Genomic DNA, 21,649 nt, shown 5'->3' with positions numbered 1-21,649 from the left:
AACCTAAGAATAAATGATATTAGGAAGAATGGATGAGGACATGGGGAGGGGGAATGGTAAGCTGGGATGAAGTGAGAGAGTGGCATGGACATATATACACTACCAAATGTAAAATAGATAGCTAGTGGGAAGCAGCCGCATAGCACAGGGAGATCAGCTCGGTGCTCTGTGACCACCTAGAGGGGTGGGATAGGGAGGGTGGGAGGGAGACGCAAGAGGGAGGAGATATGGGGATATATGTATATGTATAGCTGATTCACTTTGTTATACAGCAGAAACTAACACACCATTGTAAAGCAATTACACTCCAATAAATACGTTAAAAAGAAAAGAAAAGAAAAGAAAATATAAATAAAGCTCTATATTTATTTCCAGGGGTGGTTCACAAAAATATCAAGTCAGGACTTATTAATGTGAAGGATGATTAAGCTTATTTGTGTTACTGAAGTAATGGGAGAAGTTAAAATAATTGTTAAAAAGTGGCATTTACAAAGTGTGTCTTATAAAGCTGCAAATACAAATGTAGGGGGAACAGGGTAATACTGAGAAACAGAACCAAGAGGAGGGGTCAGGTGACACAGCCGACATCTTCAATGTGGGCTTCATGCGGGTTAGACAAACTGCTGCTGCTGTGAGCTCTGCTTTCCACCAAATACCGACTGTGGTCCAGGCACCTGCTAGAAACCTCTAGGTAGATCTTCTCATTTAAGTCTTGTAGTAAATCTTCAAAGAGGGTAAAAGAAATCTTACATACAACAGGCACTTTCACGTGTGTTGTCTCATTTAATATGCTGAGCAACCTTAAAATGTAGATGTCATAACCCTGATTTCACTCACGGGGAAACTGTTTTCAGCAGGTTTTAGTATCTTGTCCACAATCTTACACTGATTATGTAGGCAGAATTAGAAATCAGGTGTCTCTGCTTCCTAAATGAGATTCTTTCCTGCATATGGCTTCCATCATGTTGGTGCTTGTGAGGTTCCAGAGAAGAATGTGAACTTTAGCCAGTGGAGTAAGAATAGGACAAAGGATAAAGATAAAAATAGGAATAATCTGTCACTTATGAAAGAATTGGCAATCATGGAGCTATGTAACTATAGTATAGGAGGTCTTATTGGAGGTGATGCAGTAATAACATAGGATGGCAATGGGATGGGATAGGAAAGAATGTGACACATCTTCTTAACTGCAGAGTTGCTGAGGCTGAGAGTAAGGTACAGCAGAAATGTATGTAAGATTGTCAGAAATTCATGTTACTGGTCATTTTACTTTCATTCCTAAGTTCTTGCTGATAGAAAATATGCACAAGGACCACTGGCAAGATGAGAAAAATACCTCTTCGTTTATCTAGCAAGTGCCTATAAAATGAGGGCCTCTACTAACTCTGTTGGAGAATAAGACTTAAACCTGAGGTGGAAGTGTAGTTTCCAACCATCTTTCTCCGTCTAAGTCTTAGGACTTAAATACCCAGAAGTCCTAGTAGAGAGAAACAAGGAAAGAGAAAAGGAGAAAAAGAGAGAAAGCGGTGGTGACGGAGAAAGAGAGAGGAAAGAAAAGAAAAGAAAGAGGAACTGGGCCTGACAAATAGATTATGAGTCTGTTTACTCCATCATCTGTATGGATGAGGAGTTAGATCAGAGAAAGAGCCTGGATGGCTTGAATCACACACCTAGTCTCAAGAAAACATAGATGAAAGGACTGGTCACCTCCCTTCCAATGCTGTGACCAGTGGTGCATTGAATGTCATCACCTTAATAATTAGCTCCTCCAGCTCCCGTGGGGTGGGGTGGGAATAGGGAGACCCTAAGTGCTCCCTCTAACAGTCCCCACCACCCACGGAGCAGGGACAGGAGTAAAAGTCCTTTTGTCTCTGGAAGGGTGTGAGAATAAAGGGAGAACTGTTAAGTTCCCTCCTTCTCCAATACAAATACTCAGAGGTTGTGTAATTTGAGGTTTGGCTATTGCTTTCTAATAACTGCATGAATATTTTCAGTTGTAGGTGGGTTATGCCTCTACCTCCTCACTTCTTAGTGACAAATACCAATTTCCATCTTATCTTCGCACAGTAGCCAGTGATAAGATCCAGTCGGAGGCCATGGTACAACTTATCCAACATTTTGGTTGGGTCTGGATAGGCACCATAGCAGCTGATGATGATTATGGAAAATACGGAGTAAAGATTTTTAAGGAAAAAATGGAGAGTGTCAACCTCTGTGTTGCATTCTCCGAAACCATTCCCAAAGTCCATTCTAATGAGAAAATGCAAAAAGCTATTGATGCTATAAGGAACTCCACTGCCAGAGTCATTGTGCTCTATGCATCTGATATTGACCTAAGTCCTTTCTTGCTGGAAATGGTTTACCGTAACATAACTGACAGAACACGGATAGCGAGTGAAGCCTGGATCGCCTTGGCTCTCATTGCAAAGCCTGAATATTTCCCGTATTTTGGTGGAAGTATTGGATTTTCAATACCAAGATCTGATATACTGGGATTAAAAGAATTTCTTTATGATGTACATCCAGGCAAGGATCCAAATGATGTCCTGACCATTGAATTTTGGCAAACTGCTTTTAACTGTACTTGGCCCAATAGTAGAGTTCCATACAACACTGAACATAGAGTGAATATGACTGGTGAAGAGGACAGATTACACGCCATGTCTGATAAATTCTATACTGGAAAGGAGAAGTTGGAAGATCTTAAAAATACCTATCTGGATGTGTCTCAGCTAAGAATTACACATAATGTCAGCCAAATTGTGTATTCTATGGCATATGCCCTGGATCGTCTAAGTAGATGTGAGGAAGGACACTGGCCATACATTCCAGGAAACACCTGTGCATATATACTGATTTTGAGCCTTGGCAGGTAAGTTGTGGTTTGTTTTACTTCATGATATAGTTTGACATAAAAAGCATTCATACAATTAAAACCACTGATCTGCTTTTGTACTTCATAGACATGATTTTATCACATGCCCCCTAAAAGAATGGCTTGCTTATGTTACCTAAATGGACATTTTAGAGTTTCCATTTGTTAACAGACTTATTATTAGGTTTGTTGTGAATGATAGAAAACCCCCCAAAATAGTGCCTTAAACAAGATAGGTGTTTTTCCTTCACATAAATGAAGTTTGGAGATTAGCATTCTGGGACTGAAAGAGTGGCTTAGGGATTGAGGTTCCTTCTACCTTGTCATTTCATCACTCTGAATCTGTGGGTTCACCTCATAATTCCATATGGCTACTTGGGCTTCAACCATCATGTCCACACTCTAACCAGCAGGAAGGAGAAAGGACAAAGATGCGTAGATGCGTATATGGTTCCATTTAAGGACATTTCCTGGGAATTACGTACAATTCTCCTTACATCCCATTAGCCAGGATCTAGTTATATGGTCACATGTAGCTGCAAGGGAAACTGGAAGATGTAGTCTTTGTGCAGTGTCAGAGGGGCCATGCTAGGGCGTGAAGGCCAGGAGGTGAAGATTATTAGGACCACCTTGGAGATTGGCTCTCACATCTCCTGTCTCAGGTCTGACGTCCCAGCAATTCATGTTGGGACACAGAAGCCCTAATGGTCTCACCAAGATGCACAACTAATCAGAGGGCTCCTCTGCTTACATCCTTCAATACCTCCCCTCTCCTATAAAGGATAAAGCATGAGCATCCCTGGTCTGACACTGTCAGCCCTCTACGATCTAGGCCGTCAGCATCTCTGACTCCATTGCTCTTTCCATGACCCTCACCACTTTATTTTCCAGCAACACCAAATTGCTTGTCCCAACAGGGTCCACAGTGGCTGGAACCACTGCATCTTCACTTTTATTTTTATTTTCAAATTGATCCCACAATGCACTTAGTTTTGTATCTCTTTAGCCTCCACCAATCTGTGACAGTTCCTCATTCTTTCCTTTTTTTTTAATGAACATGATACTTTTCATAAGTACTGGGAAGCTATTTATAACATGTTTTGCAATTTATGTTTGTCTAATTTTTTTCTCATGATTACATTTAGGTTATACATTTCTGGCAATAATACTGTAAAAGTGATATGTATCCTTTTCTATGTCTCATATCAGGAGGTACATGATGTCACTATGTCTCATTAATGGTGACATTAACTTTGATTACTTAGTGACAGTGATGTCACCATGTTTTTCCATTATAAAGTTACTATGTTTCCCTTTGTAATTAATAATTATATTGTAAGGCAATATTTTGAAGCTCTGAAAATATTCTGTTTTTCGTAATGCTTTGATCCACAAAGTTTAGCATCCTTTGATGATGATGATTGCCTGAAACAACTATTACTGTGTTATTTTTTAAATGATGATTTTTTTTCTATTTCCCTCATTCCTTCTACATTTATTAAATGGAGTTATACTTCCCTCACTAATTTATTTGCATCACATGGACTCATGGATATACTGTTCTATGAGTATAATAATTCATAACTATCATTATGCCTTTTGTTGCTCAAAATTCTCCAGGTTCGACAATTGGGAGCCACTTTGAGTAGGCTCCTATTTCGTTTTGACATGTCACTGTAATTTCTGATTAATTTACTTTCTGGAACGCTAAGATGTTCCAGGCTTGTCTTGCATTTCTCTGCCCCAGTCTTGAAGTAGCCATTTCTCCAGAGTTCTATTTCCATTTACTGGAGAATGGAATTTAGAAAGCAAGATCTGAGTACTAAGTTGTTCATTGGTACTAGGGAAATTGTGGTAAATTCAAAATGAGAAATTAAGTTATGCTATAGGTGAGTTCTTTCATTTTAAAAGAAATCCTCTGAGTACTTCTTTTTTAACAAAAAGGATCTTTTTATATGGTAAACAACAATGCTCTAATTTATTATTTGAAGATTTCAACATTACAATTTAAATTTGCTCAAAAAGCAACAAATATGTGTTAGGATTGCAGAGAAAAGAGTTTTTAGGGAGGGTCAAGGGACCACACAGTGTCAGGGTGAATGGTGGTGGTGTAGTCCAAGAGAGAATTCATGCTCCTTGACACATTCCCTGAATGATGTAAGTAAAAACTGAAAAGCAAGACCTCACGGTAGAGAGAGTTAATAGGCACATTTAAGGATGCTTCATAAATGCATCAAAAAGTAAAAAATTGTGATTTATTTAAAACCAAAATGATAATGCACTCCATAATCATTTTTCTCAGCTTATCTCATTAGCAGACTTGGTCCGAATATATATATATATATATATATATATATATATATATGTAAAACCCTTTTACTCTTGTGGTATATTTGGACATTTCTAAATTCTTTTGCATGCCTCGTGGTAGGGAACTGTGTCCTACCATCCAATGATGATAAGCAGATGGAGTTATGGAAAGGCTGTAAGGTTGCAGCCTTTGAAAATTTCCTTGCTTGAATCTTCTGAAGATTGGGAAAGAAAAATGTGCCTCTCCCCAGTGGACTTGGCAGTGAAAGTCACCCTGTTGTGAACTCTGATGTAGATTTCATGTTGACTGAGAATAGCATACAGTAAAAGAGGGAGAGATAAAAGGGCAAGTGACCTGGAGTAGCCCTACTGGTAGATGGTGATTATTATAATACTTAACCTTTGTATACTGACTTACTAAAAGCTTCTAGCTATATTACCTTAATCTCTACGACAGAGGTAGGGCAGGGATGATTTCCCTTCTTTTACAGACTGGGAAACTAATGCTTAGTTAGGATATATGACTTGCCTAAGGTTATGTCATTTGACAGAGCCAAAATATAACTCCAAATCATCATACACCATAATTCAGGCTCTTTCTGCTATGTTGTTTCTCTGGTTTGTGGAGGGTTAGGGATTGGACTGGGCCCTCTGGTTGGGAGACAAAAGTCCGGCATGTGGTGCTGACAAAGACCAAGGGCACAGGATATATCTCAGTGCAGACTGGTTACCTTCATACTAAAGAACATATGCTCTTACCCCAGCTAAGGTTGACTGGGTAAAGCAAGAGTACTAGAGGTATTATTTTGTTAGGGGGTTCCTACTGATGTCTATGAAGTTATTCTGTAGGTGTACAATCAGCTCCATCCACTTTTGTACTCTTAGTAATGGCCTCTTTGGCACACCCTTGTCTCACATATTATTCCCTTGGCTTAGAATCTCTTTGATTCCAGTATTTGTCAGGCAAATTGCTACTATTTTTTTTTCTTTTTCTGAGCTGCACACTAATCCTAGGTTTATTCAACACAATTCTTTTCTCTACACAACAAAGTACAAACACAATATTATCTAAAATGCCACAAAGTTACAAAACTCAAAACAGAAATGTGTAGTACTGACTGTACAATAAAAGCCAAAAAAGCAATGTACACGTTGCCAAGGTAACCTGCAGGACCACCATGAATACCAACACAGCGGGAGGGTTCTGTGATGACCCGACAGAGCTGGCTCTCAACTTACGTGTTTCAGAGAGAAAGGGAGACGTGTGTGTGCATGCACATGAGTACATGTGAAAAGAACCATTTTGGGTATTAGGCCCTAGAGGTCAGAAGAGGACTCAAGCAGAGGGGCAGGGCCAAGCTAACAGGAACGGCAGTTGTGTAAAAGCACACCCTTTCCTGTGGGACCCTGCAGGCCAGCAGGTTAGGGCGGCAGCAGGCCACCAGATCGGCCCCAGGTCATCTGTGGAACGGGAAAACATGCTCCCAGGCTGGAGCTGTACCACCTCCTGGAGCCCCCTGCTGGCTTTGCCACTAAACTGACTCTCAGGAACTAGAAATGTGGAGGCTTTCTAGCCAGAAAACTGGAGGGCATCTTTATAAGCACGACCGCAAACCAACAACACCCCTGCAGCCTGAACTCTGCCGCGAGGGAAAATGTAGCAATTACTGCCTTCACCTTCGAAGCCTGCCTCTGAGTGAGGGATTTCTTTCCTACCGATCCTCCTTTGGCTAGAAAAGTGACAAAAGTGAGTTGGATGGGATACAAGTCACAGGGCAGAGCTTCGGTGGCCCTGCGTATCGGGAGGAGTTGGAGCTGGAGCGGCTCCTGTGGCGCCGGCGTACGGGGGACCGCGCCGAGGGGAACGCGACCTTCTCATCCGTGGAGGTGACCTGCGCCACATGGGAGGCGGTGGCAGCACTCTCCTGGGAGGGCTGAATCGCCGGGTGGGGGTGGGGTGGCCGAGGCCAGGGGGCCAGCACAGAGGTGGCAGTGATCTCCTGGCCATCGATGTGTCCTCCGTCCATGTGCTTCAGCGCCTTCTCGGCCTCATCTGGATTCTCGAACTCCACATACGCGTAGCCTTTAGACAGAGGCGGGTGCATCCTTTCTACAGGCACGTCAATCATTTTAATTTACCCATAGGTGGAGAATATCTCCACGATATGATCCTTGGTCACATTCCTGGTGAGCCTTCCAATGTGCACTTTGGTGGGTTTAGGGGAAGCGCTCCGCCTTTTCCTTTACTTTTCATCTCTTTTGGGTGGTTTGGATTTGGAGCGGAAACGCCGCCTGTTGTCCTGCCTGCGCCAAGAAGAACTTGGAGAGCCAGGCGAGCTGCCGGAGCTGGAGCTGCGGGATGTGCTGGAACTTCCTGAGCGGCTCGATGCTGAAGATGAGCTGGAGCCGCTGCTGGAACCCATGCTGGTGCTCGAGCCCGAGCTGGAGGTCGAGCTGAACCGAGACCTGGTGCTGCTGCTACCGCTGGAAGCGCTGCGCCTCTTTCGAGTTTTATCCCTGCCACGATCCTTCTCGCTTGACTCCTTGGTGGCCCCCTTATCTTTAGAGCGGTCTTTGGACTTCTCATCAGAGCGGTCTTTGCGTTTGGTAGGAGAAGGAGCCCTAGTGCTGGGCTTTGTATTATTTTCTTTGACTGCTAGCAAGCTCTTCTTTTTCACTCCTGATAAATCCATTCTCCCCTTCTGAGGTGTTCAAAGCAACAATGGCGGCCTCACTTATCTGAACTCTCACTTCTAACTTGAGTCTGAGAAACGATCCTTAATTGATTGCAATTTACGCCAAAGGGCAGCATCTTCCAGCTGCTGCACCCCGTTACCCCTCTCCTCAGCCTCTGAGGCCGTACAACAACACAGAGTATATTGAATTTACTATTAGTACCTGTTTATTTGTCTAAGCCCTTCTACTGGACTGTGAACTTTGCGAGGGTGGGGAATGGGTCTTGATCTTCCCGTCTCTAGCCCCTTACATGCAGGGAAGGGAATGATGGTAGTAGGGTAGACTGGTACCTATTAGTGAAGAAATCTAAGAGGGAATATCCTCTCTTCCCTAGGTTTGTAGGTATTAGGAAATATTAGGCATCACTTTACCTTGGTATAGATCAGTACTGTCCAATAGAAATTTAAAAGCCACACAGGTAATTAAAATTTTTATAGTAACCAAATTAAAAAATAAAAAAGGAACAGATGAAATTAAATTTAATATATTTTATTTAACCCCAAATAATATTTTAACAATTGGTCATAATCATGATAACTTAATATAAAAATAATTACATGAAATTATTAAGGAGAGAGTTTACATTTTTTGAACTAACTTTTGCAACCCAGTGTGTATTTTACCCTTATAGCCCATCGCAATTTGGCCAGCCACTTTTCAAATTTCAATTGTCATATGTGACTAGGAGCTGTTGTATTAGACAGCAAAGGTATAGAGGAATAGGAAAAAATTCAGTCCCATCAATTAGATATGAGTTTTGAGATTATTTTCTTTATAAACCCTGTTTTCTAGGCAATCAAATTTTTACAAATTGTTTTTTTCCCTGTTGTTTTTCCGCCTTTTTTTCTAGTTAATGTATTTTTTGAAGACACTTAAGTTTACAACCCATGATGGAATGAGAATAGAAATTGATGATAATGGAGCTGTGACTGGAAACTATGATATTCTAAATTGGCAATTAGATGATAATGGAGAGATAGCCTTTGTGAAGGTTGGAGAATATATATTCACAAACTCTAAATTTGAACTCGTGATGATTAAGAATGCAACAATATTTTGGAACACTGAATCATCAGAGGTTAGTTACTCTATCTTATTTTGTTTATATATAGAGAGAATTGCATTTCTATACTCTTTTAGGTGCTGTGGAATATCAGAAACCTAGAGTTGGCTATTCCAAGTTAATTTTCCCAAATAAAATACATATCTTTTCTATGTATAGATTCAGATCTTTTGTTTTTGGAACTTTTTTTTGATTATAGTTTTAAATATTAGTTCTATGATTTTGTTTTCCTTCTTCAAGTACTCCAAAGTGTTTGACTTCCTTTGTCTCTTCCTTTTATTCACTTTCTCTCTGATAATTTTTGCTTTATTCTTTATCTCATCCTTATTCTCTTTATTGTTTTCCTGCCTTTATTCAATGTCCCTTATTAACTTTTCATTCAAGTATATATATTTTGAACACCTTGTGACTTTTATCTTAATTTCTGAAATAGTTTCTTTCCTGAGATAAATGAACTTTTTTCATTTCTTCCAGTCTTATATCCATTGATGTTTTAAATTTTAAAATATCTGATTCGAGATATTTTTGACATCTACAAGTGCTTTTCTGAGAATATTTAATTGAAGTGCTAGGATATCTATTTAAAGTGTTATAGTATTCTTCTGCTTAATGCTTGTGTGTGTATGTTTTAGAGGGGAATTTTAATTTACTGGAATTTTTAAAAAAAATTTTATTGAAGTATTGTTGATTTACAATGTGTTAATTTCTGCTGTACAGCAAAGTGATTCAGTTATATATATATATATATACTTTTATTTTCCATTATGGTTTATCACAGGATATTGAATATAGTTCCGTGTGCTACACAGTAAGACGTTGTTGTCTATCCATCCTATATATAATAGTTTGCATCTGCTAATCCCAAACTCCCAATCCATCCCTCCCCCACTCCCCTCCCTCTTGGCAACCACAAGTCTGTACTCTGTATCTGTGAGTCTGTTTCTGTTTCATAGATATGTTCATTTGTATCGTATTTCAGATTCCACATATAAGTGATATCATATGGTATTTGTCTTTCTCTTTCTGCAATGAACATTAGGGTGAATGTATCTTTCTGAATTATGGTTTTCTCTGGATATATGCCCAGGAGTGGGATTGCAGGATCATGTGGTAGCTCGATTTTTAGCTTTTTAAAAAAATTTTTTATTGGAGTATAGTTGCTTTACAATGTTGTGTTAATTTCAGGTGTACAGCAAAGTAAATCAGTTATACATATACATATATGCACTCTTTTTTTTAAGATTCCTTTCCCATATAGGCCATTACAGAGTATTGAGTAGAGTTACCTGTACTATACAGTAGGTCCTTATTAGTTATCTATTTTATATATAGCACTGTGTATATGTCAATCCCAACCTCCCAATTTATCCCTCCCCCCCCCATTACCCCCTGGTAACCATAAGTTTGTTTTCTACATCTGTAACTCTATTTCTGTTTTGTAGATAAGTTAATTTGTAGCCTTTTTTAGATTCCCCATATAAGCGATATCATATGATATTTGCCTTTCTCTGTTTGACTTATTTTGCTCAGTATGACAATCTCTAGGTCCATCCATGTTGCTGCAAATGCATTATTATTTTTTTTTATGGCTGAGTAGTATTCCATTGTATATATGTACCACATCTTCTTTATCCATTCATCTGTCAATGGACTTTTAGGTTGCTTCCATGTCCTGGCTATTGTAAATAGAGCTGCAATGAACATTGGGGTGCATGTGTCTTTTTGACTTATGGTTTCCTCTGGGAATATGCCCAGGAGTGGGATTGCTGGGTCATATGGTAGTTCTATTTTTAGTGTTTTAAGGAACCTCCATACTGTTCTCCGTAGTGGCTGTATCAATTTACATTCCCACCAACAGTGTAGGAGGGTTCCCTTTTCTTCACATCCTCTTCTGCTGGAATGTTTCGATTTTCATGTTTTGTTTTCTTCCTATAGTAAACTTATATGGAGGCACAATTCTATCTTTGGTTGTTTTTATGGACAAGGATGTAGGTTTTGGGTGGATCACAAGTCTCTATTTCAAGATTGCCTTCTTCTGTTAGTAGAGTGCAGAGCAATTTATTTAAGAGATAACTTTTGTGTGGAAAGGGAAGGCTTAATGTGTCTTTTGATTTTATGGTTCACTCTTGTTTCTACGGAGTTCTTAATTTTCCTTTCTTACTTTTTACCCTTTCTATCACTTCTCCCTCTGTATACTTTCTGGTCTCACTGCAGGGGTGAAACCATCGCTTTGAGTCCCACCTTCAAGACCTTGCTCTATAGCCTGACATTTTCTTTCTAGGAATGATTTTGTCTACTCTCCAATAACCTTAGATTGTCTTCTCCCCCTTACTCTTTTCTGCACAGTTTCCCCAGAGTTCCATCATTTCCCATACACCTAGGGATGAGGAGGGAGCTCTAGAGGTGGCCGTGCTGGAATTTAATGGCTATTTCTCTAGTTATAAGTACTTTGAAATTCATAATATTTTCAGGCTGTTTATGATGCTGAAGTTGTGGGTCATGTGTGGTTTTATTTACTCTTTTTTTTCTTTTAAATCTGTATGGTGTTTTTCAGAGACTGTGTGGAGAGATTCACAGTTTAGTAGTTACCATTACCCTGGGACAACCCAGAAGTCCTTCCCTTCCCTCTCTGACCATAGTTCTGGAGGAACTTTATTTCTTCCTCCTTTTTTTTTTTCTTATTTATTCCCAGGGTCAAAGAATGTGAAGTAGGATTTACAAGTTCATAATATAATTTGATGTAGGGAACATTAGCTTCCAGTATAGTATATATATATAATATATATATGGGTGCACAGACATGTCAGTAAGCTTTAATATATCATTCAAAAAATCCTTTATTGAGAAACTGTAGGAGAAAAGGGTGAGTTTCATAAATTTCAGAATTCTTTAAAAAAATTGTTTTCAAAATCGTTCTGGAAAGCAGTGGATATGAGGTTTGAAGATTTGGTTGTAAAGTACTTACTCCAGATAAAAAGCTGTTATTTTCATTATTATTGTTATTAATTTTTACTTATTAATAATGAATTATTATTCATTATTCATTATTATTACAATTTTAATTCCTCCATTTCCTATAGCAACAGGTGGGCTTTGCTCTGCAGAACTGCAGCTCTGAACATTCTAGAAGAGAAGCTAGAGACAGGGTGCCCTGGTTACACAATGTAAAGATAACACCTAGAGAAGCACTGGGGAAACCTCATCGCTTACCAGACTGCTGAACTTTTTACCCTTAATGAAATATTAGTTCTAGGAGAGAAGAACTGTAGGGCTTTTGATATTCTAGTTTAGTGTTTATCTGTAGTGTTACAGTAAACCGATAGGGTGGTAGAAGAGCATTGGCAATTTAATCTTCCCTGTGAATCTTCTGGAGGAAACAGCAGGAGTGAGAGAGAGCTATAAGTGGGTGTCAGGACAGCCAGCAGTTTTTCTTTGCAGCTGCAAGACTTTTTTGGGAGGAGGATGTCTTTCTTCATCTTGTTTCTTATTCATGTACCTTCCCTCTTCTTGTGTGGCCCTTGTGACCTGGGATCTAAGATCCCCAAATAGTCTTCTGAATCATACTGGGAAAGGACATAAGAATACAAGAAAATTAAGATTTCCAAGCTCCTGTGCTGTGGCAGATACCAAGTGGATCTTTTTATCTCTTTTTTTGGTCCTTGGTTTTCCATGGGTATCAATAAACATATACAGACTCATGTATACTCACAGATACATACACACATACATACATGCATACACGCTAGTTCCTCCCTTTCTTAACCTGGCCTTAAGCAGCTCTTGAATACATTTTGGCAGGATAAAAATAAAAACTTAGTGTTTGCCACTGTAGGGGCCATCGTTCTTCTGCATTTTATTTATTTGGCTTAGAGCTGCTCTGTCCAATACAGTTGTCCCTACCCACACGTAGCTTTTAAAATTAAAATTAACTAAAATTAACTAAAATTAAAAATTTGCTTCCTTAGTCACATTAGCTACATTCCAAGTACTCAACCGCCGCGTGTGGCTAGGGGCTACCATATTGGACAATACAGATATATAACACTTCCATCATTGCAGAAAGACAGAGCTGCCCTAGGCCTAGCGTATAAACCACCTTCTGTGGCCCAGAGCCCTCTCCCTGAATGGGGCCTGAGACTCTTCCCTTTTGTATTCCTGGTGCTAGCCATAGAGCAGGTGCTCAGTATAATGTTTTGCATGAAACAAGAGAAGATGCTATTGCTTGTATAAGCAAAGTTCATAGAATGCTCATTCTACTAAAAATTGATAGAAAAGTAGTAAAATGTACTAGTAGATTTCTATTTTAATAATGTTTCATTAGAGCATAGTAATTTTATTTTTCTCATCTTTATTAAAATCAGGGTTAGTTTTGGTTTTTTTAATAAATTTTATTTTATTTTTTCCCCCCAGCCATGCTGTGTGGCTTGTGGGATTTTAGTTCCCTGACCAGGGATTGAACCCGTGCCATCCTCAGTGAACGTTCGGAGTCCTAACCACAGGAACGCCAGGGTATTCCCAAGGTTATATTTGTATAATGAAATTGGTTCAAATGTAATTCAATACAAATTCACTAAGCATGTACTGTGAGTCTACCTCTGTGTTAAGCACTGCAAAAAGACCACTGCCCTCGCAGCACTTAAAATCTAATAATTAATTGAACAGATATTTATTGAACACAATATTATATGTGCTAGACACTGTTCTAGGAACTGGGGATGTGTTAACATACAAAACAGAACAAATCCCTGCCTAATGGGACTAACATTTCAGTAGGAAGAGACAGGCAATATACAAGATAAATAAATAAGTGATATAGTATTTTAATGGATGATAATGTTAGGGAGAGAAAAATAGCAGGGATTGAGATAGGGGGCGCTGGCGGGAGTGGTGTAATCTCACATAGTGTGGTCAGGGAAGTCCTCACTGGAGTGACATTTGAATGAAAACTGAAAAGAAAGTGAATCCTTGCATTACCTAGGGGGAAAGCATTCCAAGCAGAGGAAACAGCAACTTTTAAACTCTGAGGTAGGGGTGTTTTTGGCATTTTAGAAGAACAGGAAAGGGTTCAGTGTGGCTGGAAAGAGTGAGAGAGAGAGAGTAGTGGGAGAGGAGGTAAGAGGGGTGAGAGAGGGTCAGATCACATAGAGCCTTGTGGGCTGTTGAAGGACTTTGGCTTTTGCTCTGAGTGAAATGGGGAGCCATGGAAGAGTTTTGACAGAGGAGAGTCATGATCCAACTTAGAGTTTAAAGAATTATTCTATCTGCCAAGTTGCAAATAGACTGAAGGGGGCAAGAGTAAAATCCACTGGATTTGCTGATGGACTGGCCTTGGAAGTGTCCTGCATCAACAATTAGTAGATGGTATAAGGCATGATTTAACTCATGATAATAAACTGAATCTGGAGGTTGGTAAGCAGATGGGCCTGAGTGAAGGTATGTGTAGGCAAGTAATAGAAGATATGGTTGGAGATGATGGGTGAGAGTGGTGGTGTCAGTGACAGAAACAGGGAATTCAGGAGGAGGAATAGGGTAAATGGGGGTAGTTTTGGACATGTTGAATTTGAGGTGATGGTGGAATCTCAGAGTAAGGACATGTTGGGAGCTTAGCATATGGAATTAGAGGTCAGGTGGGAAAAGTTGGTGCTAGAGTCAAGTTTTGGATGTTCTTAGGTAGAGGTGCTGGTTGAAGATAAGAGCATGAATGAGCTGCTTTATATTGAGAGATAAAAGCAGAGGATCAAGGACCAGAGCCAAAAAAACAACAAAAAAACAAACAAATAAATGAACAAAAAACGCCCACAGTGATGAGGTCGGTAGAGGAAGTAGAACCAACAAAAGAAATAAAAGGACCCAATGGAAGCCAAGGGAGCCTGCATCTCAAGGAGGAGTTGATCAAGAGTGCCAGATACCCAAGAGAGAGAAAGGAGAATGGTACTAGAGGAAGAGCTGTCAGACTTGGCAAGAAACATTTTAGTGAGGTGAGTGGGCTGGAAGCTAGATCATGAGGGTTGAGAAGGGAAGGGATACTGAGAAACAGAACAAAAAGGCATCAGCTTACTGTGATGATTTTCAAAGAAAGGTATATGGAGAGCCCTTTTCAGAATACTGAGTCAGGAGAGAGGAAATATAGTCATTCTGTGGTGATACACACACACGCACGCATGCATGCATGCGCGTGCGTGTGCACACAACCCTTTTAAGAAGCCTATCTATTGTGTTTAGCAATACATACTTAAGTAATCTTACATACCATAACTGAGCTCATAGATTTCTGATATTTTCCATTGTTATCTAATTCAGTTTTATCTTGGGAAACTCAACATAGGAAAATTCTGATTTCCAAAATGAATCTTTTCACTTTCCAAAATGAATCTTTGCTTAATGGAGAAATACAGCTTCCCTCCTTTTTAAATAGGAAGCTCCTCGTTTACATTTAGATATAAACCGATTTACAAACATTGATTTATAGTGGGTTTCAATGTGCACAACCACGTAGAATGTAAAGGGAGACCTATGCTTACCACTGGGTTTTCTAAGCTCTTTTTGTGAGAAAATATTCCAGTGCTGTGCCTTGTCCACTTTTCCTTTTTGCCATACAATTTTCCACATGGAATGGACCTTTCGTTGTTATTTTGTACTGATTCTGTATGACACATCTTCAGACTGTGCTGGGATGACCTTGCTGAGAAGAAGTCTTTCTCAGGCACTCAAGATGATTCTTGGGGTCCCCCCTCAAGCAGAAACAGTTGACAAATTATCCTCTCCTCAGAGCCCCATGAACGTGGAGCCTGGTCTGAGTCTTCAAGGTTAGAAAGAGTTAGGTTTGGGATTAGCTTTGATAATTTCTAGAATCAACTACAGGACTTTTAGCAAAATTCCTTTAGGCTTTCCACGTTATTATTCTCTTTGTCTGTTATTCTTGCCCAGCTATCCTGGGTTTCCCAAGATATTGCAAAACTTCCACAGAAATCCAGGTGGAAACTTTCTTAGCCTGGCAAGGTAGAGACAAAGGGCTTTGTTACATGCATTGTATTTGTCTTTGCTAGCTTCCCCATTCAGTGTGTACTGACCTGTGTCAGCCTGGGACCCGGAAGGGAATTCGTCATGGGGAACCAATATGTTGCTTTGACTGCATCCTGTGTGCTGATGGGCATGTGTCACGGGAACCAGGTAGAGATGGTCATTTTTTTCACTGATATTAAAATGGAAGGAGATTAAACATGTTTGGGTAAAGAGGGCCTTGGGAGCCTTCTTTATAAATAGATGTGAACAACTTATGACAAAAATTATAATCCATCAAACTATTGGATGTTCTGTGCAGTGCAAAAAATTATAACATTGCGTTTTTTTAATATAAATTTATTTGTTTTTATTTATTTATTTTTGGGTCTTCGTTGCTACGCGTGGTCTTTCTCTAGTTGCGGCGAGCAGGGGCTACTCTTCATTGCGGTGCGCAGGCTTCTCATTGCGGTGGCTTCTCTTGTTGCAGAACACGGGCTCTAGGTGTGCGGGCTTCAGTTGTTGTGGCTCGCAGGCTCTAGAGCGCAGGCTCAGTAGTTGTGGTGCACAGGCTTAGTTGCTCTGCAGCATGTGGGATCTTCCTGGACCAGGGCATTTTTAGTTCCAAAGCTGCTACATTTGGGAAAAAGACCAACATCCATGAATTTAAGAGAGGAAAAATTTTTTTAAATGAAATGTGAAATATGAATACGTGGGTTCACAAAAAAAAAAGTATTTAAAATTATTTCAATTTCTGAAATAGATTAAATATTAGTTATGGAAAAATGTGAATGAGTAGTAAATAAGTGAATTACAGTTCTATGTTTTACAGAATTATCTCTCATTTAGAAATATAAGATTTAGAAGTACATCCTTAAAGGCAAAGGCCATAATTACTCAAAGTCTGTAGGACAAGTGAATTCTATATCTACTGCTCTATGAATTCTTCACTACAACCTGTTGAATTGCTGTTCTTGACCAGAATTTTAGTTGGGCTTGGTATGCTTAGCCCTATGGAGCATGTTGCAGCAGGTTTATTTTTATCTCTACCTTCTGTTAAAGATAACAAATTGTATGTCTCTTGCCAAAAGGCCCTCTATAGCAATTTAGTTAAAAAAGGATTTTAAAAATGTAAAATTTTCCACAAATGGAAAACAAGCACAAGGTAATCTGAACAACTCCTTGGACCCCATGTGGCCCACTCTCTGCACAGAAACAAGAGATGTCCAATCCAGCAGTCGGAAGTGATTGAAAGAGAATTCCAGTCTTTACCTGCATCTCTCATAGAACAGTGAAGAGATCCATTTCATAATCTACCACAAATTCATCTCAGATTTTTTCTTATGTTGCAATATTCTCCTTTAGAGCCTCTGCCCAGCTAAATGCCCCAAAAGTTTTTTCAACCTTAGTCAACGTGGTTGTTGTTTTTGTTTCCTTTCTTCTAATTCTCAACCTTTCTTTACCTCTTCTCTCAAATCTGCATCTGGAGGGTGAGGAGAGGAAAGCTGAGTGGGCAAAGACAAAATTCTCTTCAGTAGGTGGAGGAGAAGCTGAATGCAAGATTGAAAACCCTGGTATTTTAATCAACCTTAGCCCTGTCACACTACTCTTAATTGTTTCACCTTAGTAGCTTTAATGTTCTCAGATATTTGTGGGTTGTTCTCGGGCTTATGAGAGTACACACCTCCCTTCTCAATTAGATAATTGGAAGAAAAAGAAAGAGGCGTCTTACTGAAAAAGGCCCATGCAGGAAGAGCTGAAACCAAGACGGGAGACTGAATTTCCAAAATTGAAATCAATTCTCAATCTGTAATATTAGCTGCACACTCTAAGACCATTTTTTTTTTAAAAATAAATTTATTTATTTATTTATTTATGGCTGTGTTGGGTCTTCGTTTCTGTGCGAGGGCTTTCTCCGGTTGCGGCGAGCGGGGGCCACTCTTCATCGCGGTGCGCAGGCCTCTCACTGTCGCGGCCTCTCTTGTTGCGGAGCACAGGCTCCAGACGCGCAGGCTCAGTAGCTGTGGCTCACGGGCCCAGTTGCTCCGCAGCATGTGGGATCTTCCCAGACCAGGGCTCCAACCCGTGTCCCCTGCATTGGCAGGCAGATTCTCAACCACTGCGCCACCAGGGAAGCCCTCTAAGACCATTTTATCACTGCTTTTTTTTTGAGATATTATATATTCTCTATAGAAAATTTCAGTGAGTCTTGCATTAGGCCTTTGGCTCCTCTGGGCTATTCGCAGCTGAAGGGGACATGTGGATTTCTTTGCAGTCAGTCCTCTGTTCTTTGTTCATTAGGTCAAAGGGAGTGTGAACAATGTGGTGAAGACTATTGGTCCAATGCACAAAAGAGCGAGTGTGTGCTGAAAGAGGTGGAGTTCCTTACTTATGATGAGGTCCTGGGATTCACGCTTGTCATTCTCTCCATCTCTGGGTCGCTTGTGGTTTCGGCAGTCACAGTTGTGTATGTGATATACAGACACACTCTGCTCGTGACTGCCAATGACCGGAAGCTGAGCTTTCTCGTTCAGGTTTCTCTTGTCATCACGTTGCCGTCTTCCATGTTCTTCATTGGCAAGCCATACAACTGGTCCTGCATGGCCCGTCAGGTCACTTTGGCACTGGGCTTTTCACTTTGCCTGTCTTGCATTCTTGGAAAGACTATTTCACTGTTTTTAGCCTACAGAATTTCCAAATCCAAAACCCGACTTATATCCATCCACCCTCTTTATTGGAAAATCATTGTGCTAATCTCTGTTGTAGTCGAAATTGGCATATGTACAGCCTACTTAGTATTAGAACCCCCAAGGGTGTACAAGAACATGGAATCTCAAAATATAAAGATTATTCTGGAATGTTATGAAGGTTCTATAGAATTTTTGTGCTCTATATTTGGGATGGATGTCTTCTTGGCCTTGCTGTGCTTTCTTACAACCCTTGTGGCTCGCCAGTTGCCGGATAATTACTATGAAGGAAAATGCATCACCTTTGGGATGCTGGTCTTTTTTATTGTCTGGATCTCTTTTGTCCCTGCTTACTTGAGCACCAAAGGCAAGTTTAAAGTGGCCGTGGAAATATTTGCAATCTTGGCATCCAGCTATGGTTTATTGGGTTGTATATTTGCTGCCAAGTGCTTCATTATTTTGCTGAGGCCAAAGAGGAACACGGATGAAATTGTTGGTGGAAGAGTTCCCACTGTAGATAAGAACATCCAACTGACTTCAGCCTCTGTGAGCCGTGAGCTCAACAATACCATGGTGTCAACTGTTCAGATGAGTAGAGTCATGGGTTGCATGTGTCCCTCAGAGCTGCAATGGCGGTATGGTTCAACATCCCCTTTCAGGTGGTTCCCACAGCAGCTGCCTGATGTTCTGGAGTAATTCTGAGGATTTGGGTTCTGGTAGTGTAGTCAAAGCATGGCATATGAAATCTCATACCATTTAGCAAGAATTCGAGTAACTGTTACTTTTTTTTTTTTTAACATCTTTATTGGAGTATAATTGCTTTACAATGGTGTGCTAGTTTCTGCTGTATAACAAAGTGAATCAGCTATACACACATATATATATATATATATATATATATATATATATATATATCCTCATATCTCCTCCCTCTTGCGTCTCCCTCCCCCCTCCCTATCCCAACCTTCTAGGTGGTCACAAAGTACCGAGCTGATTTCCCTGTGCTATGCGGCTGCTTCCCACTAGCTATCTACTTTACATTTGGTAGTGTATATATGTCCATGCCATTCTCTCACTTCGTCCCAGCTTACACTTCCCCCTCCCCACGTCCTCAAGTCCATTCTCTACGTCTTTGTCTTTAGTATTGAAATGGTAAACTACTTCATTAAAACCTTTCATAATACTTTGGTATAAGGAGTGCATGGCAGGGAATTTAATAGGCACAAGTAACCTAACATGGTGGATACAAATATTTGGGTCTTGAATATGTTTTTTCCCCCTATATCATGGGTGTCTGATCTAGACATTTACATTAGACAAAGTCACCTTGTGGGGACTGAAACAGACATCTTGTTCTACATCCTGTTAATGCCTCTACGGAATAGACAGCTTTGCACTGACTGAGGTAAGAATTACATACAGCTCATAAACTTTCCCTTGGAGCAGAGCATTTGGTAAGAGAATTTTTGTTTCAAAGGACTCTGCATCATACAGAGAATATTGAAGGAATTGAGATGTGAACAAAACTCAGTTCTTTCTTGAATTCATAATGGAAATCGACAAGTTTCTCCCAGAGGGAAGGCAAGGCCTACCTGCTCCAGATTTTCCTGGAGAATAAGTAGTAAAGTATTTGAGTTTCAAAACGGTCTTCTTAAAAAATAAAAATGAAGGGAATTAAGTGTCAGCAAAGCAATTATTAAGTTGATTATATAGTGAATATCCAGCTGGCAAAAAAAAAGCAAATGTTTACCTAGAGCAGGTATTAGAATGAAAGATTTTTTAAGATAAATGAAGTGATAAATATTTGCCCTCTGATTATCCAGAGTTAACTAGACTGTTATAAAAATGTTTTCAATCTTCTTCCAGATATGAAAGTTTTTAAATGACCTATATATATTTATGTGCATATGAATTAAGTATGTAGAAAAACAGAACTTGTAGAAATACTGATCAGCAATGGGTTTGGGAAACTAGAGAAAATAAATGTTATTAAAAGCAAAATATCAACTGAACTTGCCTGTTTAATGTTTACTGGTATAAGCTTACAATTTTAAGATGCAAATTTTATCTAAAGTGGTCCAAAGTTATTACTTGATGATTTGGTACACATGCATTGTTATAGAAACTGGCTTATGGCAGATAAATTGAATAATATGTGATTGTCAAAGGATGATGGTCTAATTTTTAGTATTGATTTATTCTTTGTAATTAGTTACCTATCAATACCTATGTTTCTCATAACATTCCAAGATAATATCTCTTTGGATGAATGTGTCATTTAAAAATTATTTCTTGTGAAAACAAGGACTGTGTTCTCTAATAGCACACGTTGCCTCAGAAGAGAATCTCATGTAGAAGTCACTAGTGCTGCTCCCTGCTGTGGGTGAGCATTTGCTGGTAACCACATGCTGGGCCTTGGGGAGCAGCTCAAAATTAATTTCAGAGTGTTGCATCAAAATAATGTGGTTGTCGGCTTAGGGAGTAACATAAATACTAATTGCTTGAAAGAAAAAAATTGCAAAACAACGCTTTACTCAAGGCTGACCTAGACACATGCGGGTCTGAGCTCTTTTGAAAAAAGAAATGTTTATCAGGGCTGCTCAAGTCCACAATATAATATTAATTCCTTTGGGTTAAGCAAAGAAAATTCTTGATGAAAAGTGAACGTATTATTGAAAAAGGAAAAATATTCCAACTGCCAGATTAATTGCCTTAAAACACGGCTCTGATCTTATTACTTCCCGGCCTGTCAACTCCCAGTGGCTCTCCACTCTCTACTGCATGAATCCAGCTGCCTTAGCTTGGCGTTCAAGACACTACAAACTGTTTTCCATCTTCTATTTCAACATTTGTCACCTGCCACCTTCCTGCCCACATTCTTATAACACAATCCAACTGGACTCCTGCAATTCCTAGAACCTACCTTCTATTTTCCTGTTATCATGTTGCTCACACAATCCCCCTTTTCCTCTAATGCTT

General features: G+C 39.7%; 1 protein-coding gene and 1 pseudogene across 2 annotated transcripts in view; one reads left to right on the top strand and one right to left on the bottom strand.

The window, feature by feature from the left end:
- Nucleotides 1–21,357, top strand: part of LOC309629931 (vomeronasal type-2 receptor 1-like) — a 32,846-nt gene extending 11,489 nt beyond the window's left edge. The window contains 5 exon segments of the mRNA XM_082394542.1: nt 2,001–2,850; nt 2,853–2,872; nt 8,772–8,999; nt 16,031–16,154; nt 18,285–21,357. Coding sequence (XP_082250668.1) covers nt 2,001–2,850; nt 2,853–2,872; nt 8,772–8,999; nt 16,031–16,154; nt 18,285–19,366 — 2,304 coding nt within the window. The 3' untranslated portion in view covers nt 19,367–21,357.
- LOC309629895 (RNA-binding protein with serine-rich domain 1 pseudogene) lies at nt 6,697–8,768 on the bottom strand (annotated as a pseudogene). Its single transcript has one exon. The product of its transcript is annotated as an RNA-binding protein with serine-rich domain 1 pseudogene (transcript).
- Nucleotides 21,358–21,649: the final 292 nt, after the last annotated feature.

Source organism: Balaenoptera borealis, assembly GCF_965194805.1.
Source record: "Balaenoptera borealis genome assembly, chromosome: 5".
In the NCBI taxonomy this organism is placed as follows: domain Eukaryota; kingdom Metazoa; phylum Chordata; class Mammalia; order Artiodactyla; family Balaenopteridae; genus Balaenoptera; species Balaenoptera borealis.
The sequence above is the reverse complement of the archived record's forward strand: the minus strand, read 5'-3'. Positions and strand labels throughout refer to the sequence as shown.